This window comes from Giraffa tippelskirchi, chromosome 2 (genome assembly GCF_054371585.1).
Source record: "Giraffa tippelskirchi isolate mGirTip1 chromosome 2, T2T-mGirTip1v1.2.pri, whole genome shotgun sequence".
In the NCBI taxonomy this organism is placed as follows: Eukaryota; Metazoa; Chordata; class Mammalia; order Artiodactyla; family Giraffidae; genus Giraffa; species Giraffa tippelskirchi.
Window position 1 is genome coordinate 170521599 of NC_137276.1, and position 12625 is coordinate 170534223.

Below are 12625 nucleotides of genomic sequence, written 5' to 3' on the forward strand. Positions count from 1 at the left end.
GGGAACTATGAACAAGCGACATTTGTTAATTTTTTTAAAATAAAATTTATAACTAAATAAGATGTCTTTTTATTAGCTATTTTTAATATCTAAATTTATATCAGTGAAATGACCAGTTTGTTTATAATACAGACCTAGGTTACAATGTGGAAGTTTCTTAAGACTTAGGGAAGTGTTTAAAATGTTTTTAAGGAACCAAAGTTTGTAGTAACTATAAGAGGTTATGAAAAGTCTCACACATATTTAGTCCTCTAGCCAAGTAATTTTACCTGTAAAAATTTATCTATTGTACTTCTGAATTGTTTTTATTAATCTTATCAGGTATTTATTTACTGCCTACTATGTTTCAGCCTCTATTATAGGCATCAGGCATATATATAGCGATGAACTAATAAACAGACTAAAATCTCTGGTTCTTGGAGCTTTTTGCATTGTAGGAAGGGGAGGTTAGACCAATGGAAAAAAACCCCAAATAAAAATCCTAATAAACATGTAAAATACATAATCTTACCAGATCAGTGGAGAAAAATAACCAAGGGGAACTAGGATGGTGATATGGGTGATGTTTTGGGGAGGCAGGGGAGCCCCGTCACTAAGAAGAGAAAACTGGAAGTAAAAGGCAACCCTTCAGAAAATACCAGATGTACACAAAGATGTGTGTGGGAAATTATTTACTCCATTGGTAATTCCAATAGTGGAAAATAAGAAATAGTATGTTTCTAACAAGAGAGAAATAGGTAAAGTATGGTATAGCTATATGAGGATACTGTAGTACCTTTTAGAATTGTTAACAAAAACAATTTATACTGTGTGAAGCTAAACGTGGAAAAAATATGAAGCGTATGCACCCAATTGTAAAATTATAAAAATGATTATTTCTAGGTAATTGTTGTGATTTTTTTGTAGTTTCTTATCCTACAGTGAATATACATTGCCTTTGTGGGAAGAAATTAAAGAGCTTCCCAGATAATGAATTTACCATCAGCCAAGTCCCCATTGTATTAGATTCATTCTGAAGAATCATGACTATTTTACTAACATAGTTATGAGATCTGATATTAAGTGGCATCTGTGGTCTCATTTTCATACTCCTGTTTTTCTACAGGTTTGGTGTTTATGTTCCTCTCTGCTGTTTCCACCAAGATAGTAGAGCTCATCTCCTCCTCACAGACTTTCCCTACGTGGTTCAGCACCAGGCGGTAGAGGAAAGTGCCTCAACTGTGGGTGGCTTGGCGAAATCCAAGGACTTCCTCTCCTTATTGCTGGAGTCTCTAAAAGAACAGTTTAATAATGCCACACCCATCCCCACCCACAGCTGCCCACTGTCTCCTGACCTCATTCGCAATGAAGTGGAATGTCTGAAAGCAGATTTCAACCACAGAATCAAGGAAGTTCTCTTCAACTCTCTCTTCAGTGCCTACTATGTTGCATTTCTTCCCCTGTGTTTTGTGAAGGTAAGTGGTTACGTGCTTTTCCGTGCTTCCTGGATTTGTGTGTGGATGACATAAACTGGGTATGATTTAATCCCCCTTTTCTCTGTCTCCCCTTTGGCAGCCTGGATGGTGGAGTTCGGCTGCATCTGGAGTGCACTAATGCCTGGTTGGTGGATAGATATTTCCGTATCTGTGATGCACCCATGGTGGTCCCCTCTTGTTTTCTTTCTTTCTTTTTTTTTGTTTTAGATTTCCCCTGCCCCCAGTTTCTGGAGAGAATAAACCTGTACTTAGAATCAGTATATGGTAGCATAAGAGGACTGAAGTTTCAGTAAAATACAGCCTACCATGATCTTAACATGATCATCAGGAGTTTCCTTGAATTTAATCTAACCTTTATTTAAACTTTATTTTGGTAGAAGAGAAAAATGGTCTGGATGTCACTTGGGCCCAAAATCTTTTGGGTCATTTTATTGCCCTTCCTTCACCCATCTGCAGCTGGAGTGGTCATTCACAGAGAGCATTCACTTCTTCTAGAAAGGAAGGACTTAAAGTATCATTGCCTCTCCCTCCCAACCCTAATTCATGCAACCAGAAAGTCAGGTTGAAGGATTTTGGAGGACTCTGCTCTTGAACTTTCTGCACGGACAGCAGGACAACAAATGCATGTGTGACTCAGAGTGGCATTGTCTGCAGGGCGTATGTACACGCACCCATCCCTGCCTTCTTGCTCACCAGTACATGGATCATTTCTCTCTCTTCTAATCTCTTCCAGAGTACCCAGTACTATGACATGCGCTGGTCATGTGAGCACCTCATTATGGTGTGGATCAATGCTTTTGTCATGCTCACCACACAGCTGCTGCCATCCAAGTACTGTGATTTGCTGCATAAATCAGCTGCTCACCTGGGCAAGTGGCAGAAGCTTGAACATGGCTCCTACAGCAATGCTCCACAGCACATGTAAGTAGGTTAGAGGATAAAACCATTTAACACCTTTTTACATGCTGCTGACCATGTTTATTTGCTTTGTATGTCATTCTTGTTCTTGGCTTTGAACATTTAATTTTTAGTTTTTGCCCACATGGGTGCTTGTCATCACTGTAAACTGAAAGCAGGGAACATTAACTCATTTCCACCACCATCCCCAGTCCCTCCTCAAATACCTTCTACCTTTCAACTGCCCAGTCACTCTAGAGTGTGTAATTTGTTTCCCAAACTATCATCTTGGAGTTTCCTTTCAGTCCTAACCGTTTGCCCAAATTCAAAGACTCATGATATGTTTTTAATTTTCTTTAGAAGACTGTGAGATTCATCTTCTCATTTTCATTGCCACAGCTAAATAGCTGCTAGCTAATTGTCTTAGGCAGCTGGACTTTGCTTCTCTCATCTTTTCTTTCTAATAAATGTAAATTTGTTCTAGTAATTTTCCTAGCCAGCATTTTTATTTTTTGTTTACTTATTTTTGTTTGTTTTGTTGTTGTATTAGCCTGCATCTTTGTGCATTTCTTTTCCTAAGCTCACTAATGAATGTTGCTCTGCTTTTCCTATATTCAAATGAAAACTGTCCCTAATTGAGTTCTTTCTGAGTATTCCTTTCATTGTGTCCCCCTGTCAGTCATTTCTCTGCATGGTCCCTATGGTCCAAAATGACTGACCTTAGAATCCTTTTATTGTCTTGCTTCTGAGCCCTTCATCATGCCTTTCTCTCAGACCTGGACCATCTTCATCTTCCTCCCTTTTATAATTTGAACATTTCACAAATTTCATCACCTAGAAATTCTTTCCTAATTAAATTAGGAAATAAAGGTGTCCTAATTAAAGGTGACATTCCCTTCCCCTCTTCCCCTCAGAGTGCTCCCTTCAATTATTTGCCTTGATGTCTGATACAGATTAGCACAGGCCTTCAAGCCCAGGAACTGAAAGAGATTGGGCCAGGCTGAAAAGAAACCCGACTGTGGGCAAAGGACAGATTTCAATAAAAATTGAAAATCCAATGCACAGTACTAGTACTGTACATCTTCAGGCTCCTGATGGCACATGGCCATGAGGTGTGTCTTCACTTTAATGCTGGTAAGTGTGAGCAAGGCTGATGGAACATTTTCTGAACTGGGAAAGCTTCAGGGTGCTAGACTTTTTTTTTCTTTAACATATTTAAAATGCTGTCCCAGTTCTTACCCTAGGAAACTAACCTTTCCAAAATCAGGAAGAGATGAATTAACTTAGATTTTTTTTAAAGAGTTTAACCTGAAGATCTCCCATCCCTCCCCCAACTCCATTATGTTGGTGCTGGAAAGAGAGGAGCTTCTTCCATAAACTTCTTTTTCCTAAAGAAACCTGTATAAAAATAAACCAGGAAAGCGGTAAAAAGAAAAGTCTGTGTGTTGGTACCTTGTGTGTCTCTGTATTCTTCTGTATAGCTTCTCACAATATGAAGCACTTGAAATGTGTGATAAATGAATAGATTTTCTGTAGCTTGTGGGATGTAATTCTGCAATAAATGTCATGTTAGTTTGATAATGTGTTAAATTTCTCCACTCGTTTTGTTACCATCCACTTTTCTCTTCTTGTTCGTCCCCTGTAGCATTTTCACCAGTGGACTCTGCTCACTTGGGATTGAGGTGACAGTCCACCTGCTTATACTTGATTTTCTGGCTCATAGATGCCTTACTTACACATTGGTTTCTGCTTGTTCTCCTAAGCCTCCTAAGTCCTTTGACACTGAGTTAACTTTGCAGTTAACTTTTCTCTCTATTATATAGCAATGAAGTTATAATAAATCCTTTCTAACTTCTTCCAGTCTGACCATGGAATTACTGTCTTTTCAGAATTCAGGCAGATGAAGACTTGAATACTTAATCCTTCCGATAGAAACATAGCTGGTTTTGCCAGACACTATCTTATCTGTAATTGCCAATATGCTAACATTGCATTTCTTTCTCCCTTAGTTGGTCAGAAAATACAATATGGCCTCAAGGGGTGTTGGTGCGACACAGCAGATGCTTATATAGAGCCGTGGGGCCTTACAACGTGGCGGTGCCTTCAGATGTATCCCATGCCCGCTTTTATGCAAGTACCGCTTATTTCTTTTCAAACATAAGCTTAAGAGTGTTAGGAGGCCACTCTGTGTGTAAACGTCTAGCACAGAGTATAGCACATACTAGGACATTAATACGGGGTAATTATTTTACTACCATAATGGCCTCTGTCCTTTGGGAATACTTCTGAAAGGCAGATTGAAGGTGAAATGCCAGTATCTCAACTTTAATAGCTTGACTGGTTTCTCTAGTTACAATGGAATTTGTTGAGTCTAGTATTACTTGAATGGAGAAGGAAATGGCAACCCACTCCAGTGTTCTTGCCTGGAGAATCCCAGGGACGGCGGAGCCTGGTGGGCTGCCGTCTATGGGGTCGCACAGAGTCGGACACGACTGAAGCGCCTTAGCAGCAGCAGTATTACTTGAAAGAAGTACACGATTATTTAAGACTTCCATTTTCATCTCACAGTCTAGTTTTGTAATAGTTTGGTTTAGCAGTATCCCTATTATATCTGTGTATCATTAAGCAATATTTAGTATAGTAATAATGTGATGATTTTATTTTTTGGTATTTCTCATGTATATCATCTCCTCAACATACTTAGACTTCCCCTTTGAAATGCAGGCAGGTGGCATGATCTGTGGTCTTTTACCTTTTTTCGAATTAAAAGGAAAAAAGGCTTAAAAGTTTGAAAGGGAAAAAGCAATAGATACCCACTAAACCCAGTTTCTGTCCCATTTGATTTATGCCTTGGGTTATGTTCTGTTTGATCTTTCAGTTTTCCAGAAATTTTGGCTCTAGGAGGGAGAAATATTTACTTATTAAAGAAAGACAAACTGATTAATGGGAGTGGGGAATAGAAGGTACATGCAGGGAACTGTTTTCAGTAAAAATACCCACAGTGCAGTGCATTGCCTTTGATTTGAGATCATATTTTGAAAAAGAATTGGGAGATTTTATTCATTCATTCATTTGTTACTTGAATCCCTTTCTCCCTCCCATCCCTCCCTTCATCCCTCCCAGTTCCTTATGAGGGTACTTGGACTTTCTGGTGCTGCAAGTGTTCACTACTAAGGACTTTTTCATTAAATCCGGGAAACTTGCATCAGGGTAGGATGCTTATAAATAGGGGAGGGTGGGCCGAGGTGGAAGGCCTTTGAATGAGGGAACTACGACAATCTCTTTGACTCCTGTGGGATTGCCTTAAGATGGAGAAGTGGACTTAGGTTATAACTGCACAAACATCTGGTTTCTACACAGAATATTTCATTCAGCCCGCTGAATTCCACAGGCTGTTAATGGCATCTGTTGGCCATTGTGGTCCCCTGGAAGGCGACAGTAACCAGATAGTTTATTAAAGTTTCCTGCTTGAAAAATAAATATTTTCCTTGCTAGTATTGGACAGCTGAAGAATCAGGTGGAAACCATAGAAGAAAGATTAAGGAACTTATTACTGATTTTGTGTGACCAAACAGGTAAATCAGTCCTTCTCAGAGTGGTGGTTGGGTCCCTTAGAGTCAGATCTCTGAAGAATCCTAGGAATTTGCATCATTTGCATATTTGGAAATGCTTCTTAAGGCACACTAAAGTTTAGAATGGGCCTGCTACCTGTAACTGTGGCTGTCCTCACATTTCTACTCATTCAGTTTATAGTGTACCTACACATTTAATTATATTTGGTATAATTGCCACAGAATCTGAAATTGCCTGATTTTTTTTTTTAGAATGTTAATTCTGAGCCAGTATTATACATGGTATTACTGGAAATCATGTAATAAAATCCAGGGTAAACATGTTCTTTCTCCTGCAGAAGAATCCTGTGAACCCAGTTAAACCTTTCAGAGCTGTTGTGTTGATTTATTTGGCTTTATTCTCATATTTGAGCCCCAAGGTCTAACTTATTCTTTTAGATCTGATACACTACCATTAGCACAGTTTGCAGTCTGTGACCACTGTCTTCCTATTCATAATGCATTTTTATTAGTCAACTAGGATTTAGCCTCTTAGAGTGATGAATTTGGAGCTCTGTGTTTAGCCAGTCTCTTAATTCTAACTAATTTTTCCTTCCTTCTTCAATGTTCTGTCTTTGTATACCCTACTTCTCAATATCCAGGAAAACTGGGCAAAAGAAAACAGCTTGGTGGGTAACAGTTTAAGAAAAAAATTAAGAAATTACTGTATTGATATTTCAACTTATATTACCACCCCTCCCTCCAGACTTGTTTAGTGTAGGTGTTTATGTCTTAGATCAGCCCACAAACAACGATTTTTGCATTTTTAAGCAGTTACATTTTAAGTGGTTATCTTAAATAAAATATATACCTAAGACATAATCTAGGAAAAACTTTTTTTTTGAGAAAGATTTCTTTTGGATAAATCCCTTTTTGTGTCTCAGGGGTATTGAAATAAAATGTATTTCATTATACCTTGAGCAAAAAAGAATGGGTTTGGATCTCTATAGCAAGAAATAGCCTGATTGACATTCAATAAGCAGATCTACTTGTTAGTGTACACAGGAGCCTATAACTGTAAAATGATTTTAGAAAAAAATGTGAGAATAACTGCCGTCTTTTCTATGAAATAACATTTTGCTTTTTAACTTCCTTACAGTTCCTGTTTCATCGTCCATTAAGGCTGTTAAATCTGCTTATCCTTATTGAGGGCAGTGTTGTCTTCTACCAGCTCTATTCCTTGCTGCGGTCAGAGAAGTGGAACCACACACTTTCCATGGCTCTCATCCTCTTCTGCAACTACTATGTTTTATTTAAGCTCCTCCGGGACAGAATAGTATTAGGCAGGGCATACTCCTATCCGCTCAACAGTTATGAACTCAAGGCAAACTAAGCTGCCTCTCAACAATGAGGGAGAACTCAGATAAAAATATTTTCATACGTTCTATTTTTTTCTTGCGATTTTTATAAATATTTAAGATATTTTATATTTTGTATACTATTATGTTTTGAAAGGTGGGAAGGGCAAGGGATATTAAATGTATCCGTAAACAAGGTGATGTGATCTTTCATGTGTTAGTATATTTGAATAATATACAGAGGAGAGGTGTACCTCTCTAGTAAAGAGATTGATTTGTTTGTATGGCCCTGGAATAACTCATTCATTTCTGAACACATCTCATATATCACTTGACACGGTACCTTTTGTGTGTCTGCTTTCCTTCCAGTCCTCCTCATCTTTAGTCTTTGGTTGGCCTTATTGTTATAGAGAGATCAGTGGAGTTGCCTGACAGCACTCATTATCTTTTGTTTTGTTGTTTTTGACTGGCAGATAGTATTGGAGTGCATGGGGCAAGAGTGGGTTTAAGTCCTGGTGGGGTTCTCTTTGTTGCCTACTGGGAAGAAGCATTTCTGAGGTAGGAACTCAGTGTTCTGTCTGCCCTATGACATTTAAATATACTTTTGTGAAAGCTCTTATCCTAAAACAGGATATTACGCTTATTTTCCCTGTTCTTCCACTTCTTTTGCTTGAAAAGATTTTCCTTTTGTTGGTAGCTGTTTTGAAATAATACTTTTAAGTACAGGATAGAGTGCCCAAACTTATGAAGAAGCTGGGTGTGACTGGATCAGTGGGAGAAGATGAGCACAGATCCCCTGGCCTGGGGTCTGGCAGGTTGAAGACACCCAAGTAACTGGAGGAATGGATGCAGTCTAGCAGCAACCCCCCTACCATGGCATATTTGGAGTTATGAGTGGAAGGGAAATATAAGAAGTTACCTCTTTGTCCTCAAGTAGTTTGGTCTATGTGTGTTCTTAATTTCATACTCCAGAACCTTTATGTCTGTGAGTATTAACCCCTTTCAGTCCATTTTCTTGAAAGGGGATATACTTAGTTGATGTTACTAGTCAACTAAATTTTTGAGCCTTGTCTTGAGAGCCTGAAATTCATTTTCATGTGTTTTCTATGTTCATTTTGACTTTTTTACACTGTGAAGCTTTTGGTGAAACACAATATGGCTTATGAAGTAAAAACAAACAAATACATAATTCCTATACTGGCTCTGAAAGCAGTTCTTAAGAGTTCCCAACAGGTTTTCAGCAAAGACAGCACTGTGAGGAATAGGTGTGTATATAGCTACCCAAAGTGACTGCTTGTGTGACCATTGTTTCCTTAAATTTTGATGTATATACTTTTTTTTTTTAAGTTACATTATTTGGAATTCATCCTGAGTGTATTTAGTCATTCGACAAATACGTGTTGACCACCAGGCACTATTTTAGGCACTGGGGATATAGCAGCAAATAAGAAAAGTAAAGGCCCTACCTCATAGAGCTTACAGTATGCAGAATGGGAGGTGCGAAATATGCTATAAATAAACATACATAATGTCTCTTGCTGGTAGTGGTAAGTGTGGTAAAGAGAAAATAAGTCAGAATAAGGAAGTAGTGCTAGGAATGGCTCCAGTGGAAGGCATCCTCAAGGAGACAATCCCTCAGGTAGGAGCAATTTTGTGTGCTATGTGCTAAGTCACTTCAGTCGTGTCCAACTCTTTGTGACCCCATGGAGTGTAGCCCACCAGACTCCTCTGTCCATGGGATTCTCCAGGCAAGAATACTGGGGTGGGTTGCTATGCTCTCCTCCAGGGGATCTTCCTGACCCAGGGGTTGAACTGACATCTCAAGTCTCCTGTGTTGGCAAGTGGATTCTTTACCACTAGTGCCACCTGGGAAGCCCAAGCAATTTTGGTACACTGGAAAAATAACAACCAGTGTGTTGGTTGTTTTTTGTAAAGTGGTTCAGCCTACATATGGTGGTGCTTGGAGTGGGGAAAGGTGGCAAAGCTGCCATTTCAGTGTTCTTTCCTTAGACTCTTGATGATATACTTTTTTTAATTTTTAAAATTTTACTATTTCTGGCCACACCGCATGACATGTGGGATCTTAATTCCCAACCAGGGATTGAACTCATGCCCCCTGCATTGGAAGATGGAGTCTTAACCATTGGACCACTGGGGGAGTCCCAAGATATGCTTCTTTTGACTAACATTTTGATGAGATTACTTGACAGCTAAGAGCAAAATGGGTGGCCGAGGCACAAAGATATTTCGTCACAATGACCCCAAATTGGTTCTGTCACTGTAAAGTAGCCCAGATAACTGATTAGAGATTAATAGACTGGTCTTGGAAGCTGACATGATTCCTCCTTCTGGTTTGACTTGTCTTGGCTATGTTCTAAAGAAGTAGCACAGGAGAACCAGATGCCAGTCTGGCCAAACAAATGAACAAATATAATAAATACAAATTTTGACTAATGGAATGGCACTGTACCCCCCTTCTCCTTCCATATACGACAGCATCAGAGATAAAACCCTTCAGTTTTGTCTACCTATTTCAGCTGACATTTGTAGATGTCACATTCAGATAGAGGAGAGGATTACTAGTTACTTGCATATCCTGTTTCTTAGGGATCATGTGAAAGAAAGGACACCATCTTTAGTGATGGGGGAAATGCATGCCCATTAAATAGCTTTTTTTAAAGTTGTTAAATATTGGGAAATGGTGTGTGAAAAAAATGGTATAGGTCAGTTAGGTGAACTTGGGATACTGCAAAAGGGAAGATGTTTGACCAGTTGTCTGGATGGCTTAAGGTGAGTAAATGTGTCTGAGTGAAGGAGGGTGGGTAACATGCATTAGCATGATGGAAACTCCTCAGTATGTTTACTGTGATTCCGTGTTTCCTACGCTGCTTTCCCTTCCCTATCAATTACCTCTACACAGTCCCTCTCTTTATTGAGCAATTACTATGTGCTAGCTGAGTACCAGAGATGCTGATGTTAAAGAGTGCATTAACTGGAAGGCAGAGAAGTCAGTCAATTATAGCACAAAGGTGCTTAGTCAAGGAAGTACATGCAAGAGTGCAGAAAAGTGATCAACTTTGCTGGGGAGCTGTAGTGTCAGGATGCTACTGCATCAGTCACACACGTGATGCCTTTTGAAGGAGCTCTAGTTTACTACAGAGATAAGGGAGGAAGGGAGGGCTCATGCAATGTGAACAGTATATACAAAAACATAGATTTTAAGGAGTTCAGTAATGGTAAAGAGCTAGGCAAGGAATAGATTGCAGAGGAACTTGAATTCCACATTAAGTGGTTCAGATTTTTATTATCTTGTAAGGTCACAGATTGTCAGAGGAGTGATTCTTGGGCTGCATCAGATCTACTAAGGATCTTGAGGGTGAAGCCCAGTAATAAACACTTTTCATAAGCAGCTAAAATAATTGTAAGTGGACAGAAGGACATCTAATGAGAGATTTTAAGCTGAGGACTTAGGATGACCCAAAGAGTTCTCAGGTCAAGGGTTCTGGAAGTGTAATTTCTGGACCAGCAGCATAAAGATCACCTACCTGGGAACTTGTTAGAAATGGAAATTATCAAGCCCTACGCCTGAGCTGAGGCAGAAACTCTGGATGAATACAACAGTCTGTTTGAACACACCCTCCAGGGGATTTTGATGAGAACCACTATCCTAGATAACTTTGGCAGCTGTACATAGGCTAGGCTTGGAGAATGAGGGGATGTGAGACTTAAGCAGGGAGGTCAGTTAGCCAACCATTTTGAAAGTCCATGTAAGAGAGAACGGGAAAAGTGAGGGTGGGGTGTCACCACTACTGGGTGATAGAAAAAGCTTTGGACATGAATACAGTAATGTAGGGAAAGTATGTGGAGTGAAAAGAATTCTGATGAATAACAACATTCAAGGGAAGAGGAAGCTTTCAAGTGAATCAAAGGGAATGGGAGTCCAAGAGATAAGATGAATCAAGAGGTTCCAGAGAGTCATGATTACAGTATCGAATATGAGGTAAGTCAAGAATTGACTTGGCTTTGGTGTGATACCACTGGTAACTTGAGCAAGAGAAGTTTAATGGAGCACGAGGGTGGAGGAGACGAGACTGGAGTTGGTTTGAAGTTGGAAAGAAGGGTTGGTTCTTGGGAGCCCTTGGGAAGAGGAACAGCACTTCCTCTTAGAAGTTTAGGTACACACATGAATAAGGAGGCAAGCATTGTGTGACGTGGAGGAAACATATCTTAAGCATAAACTTGTGTAAGTCGCTCAGCCATCTGACCCTGTGACCCCACTATAGGGTCCATGGAATTCTCCAGGCCAGAATACCGGAGTGGGTAGCCTTTCCCTTCTCCAGGGGATCTTCCCAACCCAGGGGTCAAACCCAGGTCTCCCACATTGCAGGCGGATTCTTTATCAGCTGAGCCACAAGGGAAACCCAAGAATACTGGAGTGGGTGGCCTATCCTTTCTCCAGCGGATCTTCCCAACCCAGGAATAGAACCGGGGTCTCCTGCATTGCAGGTGGATTCTTTTATCAACTTACCTATCAGGGAAGCCTGTATAAACTTGTGAAGTAAGAAGCCATTAGGCTTTGGAAGGAGTGGTCCATCTGGAAGACTGTGAGTTTTGAGAATGAGGCCACTGCTGAGGTGATAAACCATAAATTTACAATGGCTTTCCTCATGGTTTTATGATTTTCTCTAGTTGAACTCAATAGACACAGTAAAAGAGTAGAGAAGTTGGGTGGTAAGAGTCCTGCTCCTGGTTTGGAGGTTTGCTATGTAGGTGAGCTGAAGGATGAGTGGCCAAGGAAGTTATGAGAATAACTGAGATGATGTAGGAGAAGGCAATGGCACCCCACTCCAGTACTCTTGCCTGGAAAATCCCATGGACGGAGGAGCTTGGTAGACTACAGTTCACGGGATCGCTAAGAGTCGGACTACTGAGCGACTTCACTTTTCCCTTTCATGCACTGGAGAAGGAAACGGCAACCCACTCCAGTGTTCTTGCCTGGAGAATCCCAGGGACGGTGGAGCCTGGTGGGCTGCCGTCTATGGGGTCGCACAGAGTCGGATACGACTGAAGCGACTTAGCAGCAGCAGCAGAGATGATGTAATGATGTACTTGGGGTCTGGAAAGGCTAGGGATGAAGGATGAAGTCTGGTGGGAGTAGTGGCCATCAGATAAGAGGCGGGCTGGGGCAGGCATTCGTGATCTTGAGCAAGTAGAAGGAACGAAGCAAAGATAGAAGTTCTTAGAAAGGAATATGGGAGTTTAAGATCACAGACTTCTGTGTTATGAAACAGCCTGATGTGTAACTGTGGAAGCAACAGTTGAGGCAAAAGCTGTAAGCAGTTGT

General features: G+C 40.3%; 1 protein-coding gene across 8 annotated transcripts in view; it reads left to right on the forward strand.

Annotated features, from left to right (window-relative positions):
- Positions 1-7477, forward strand: part of TMEM39A (transmembrane protein 39A) — a 28667-nt gene extending 21190 nt beyond the window's left edge. The window contains exons 6-11 of one of the 8 annotated variants that reach the window (XR_014077366.1): positions 1106-1454; positions 2209-2396; positions 3326-3506; positions 4382-4502; positions 5733-5947; positions 7083-7477. Coding sequence is in view for 3 of the 8 variants with exons in the window: in XM_081571972.1 (XP_081428098.1) it covers positions 1106-1454; positions 2209-2396; positions 4382-4502; positions 7083-7316 (892 nt within the window). In the remaining 5 variants the exon portion in view is untranslated. Of the gene's footprint in view, positions 1-1105; positions 1455-2208; positions 2397-3286; positions 3786-4381; positions 4507-5732; positions 5948-7082 lie in introns of those variants that run through there. The other 7 variants (XR_014077364.1, XR_014077367.1, XR_014077365.1 and 4 more) reach the window with 7 other exon arrangements.
- Positions 7478-12625: the final 5148 nt, after the last annotated feature.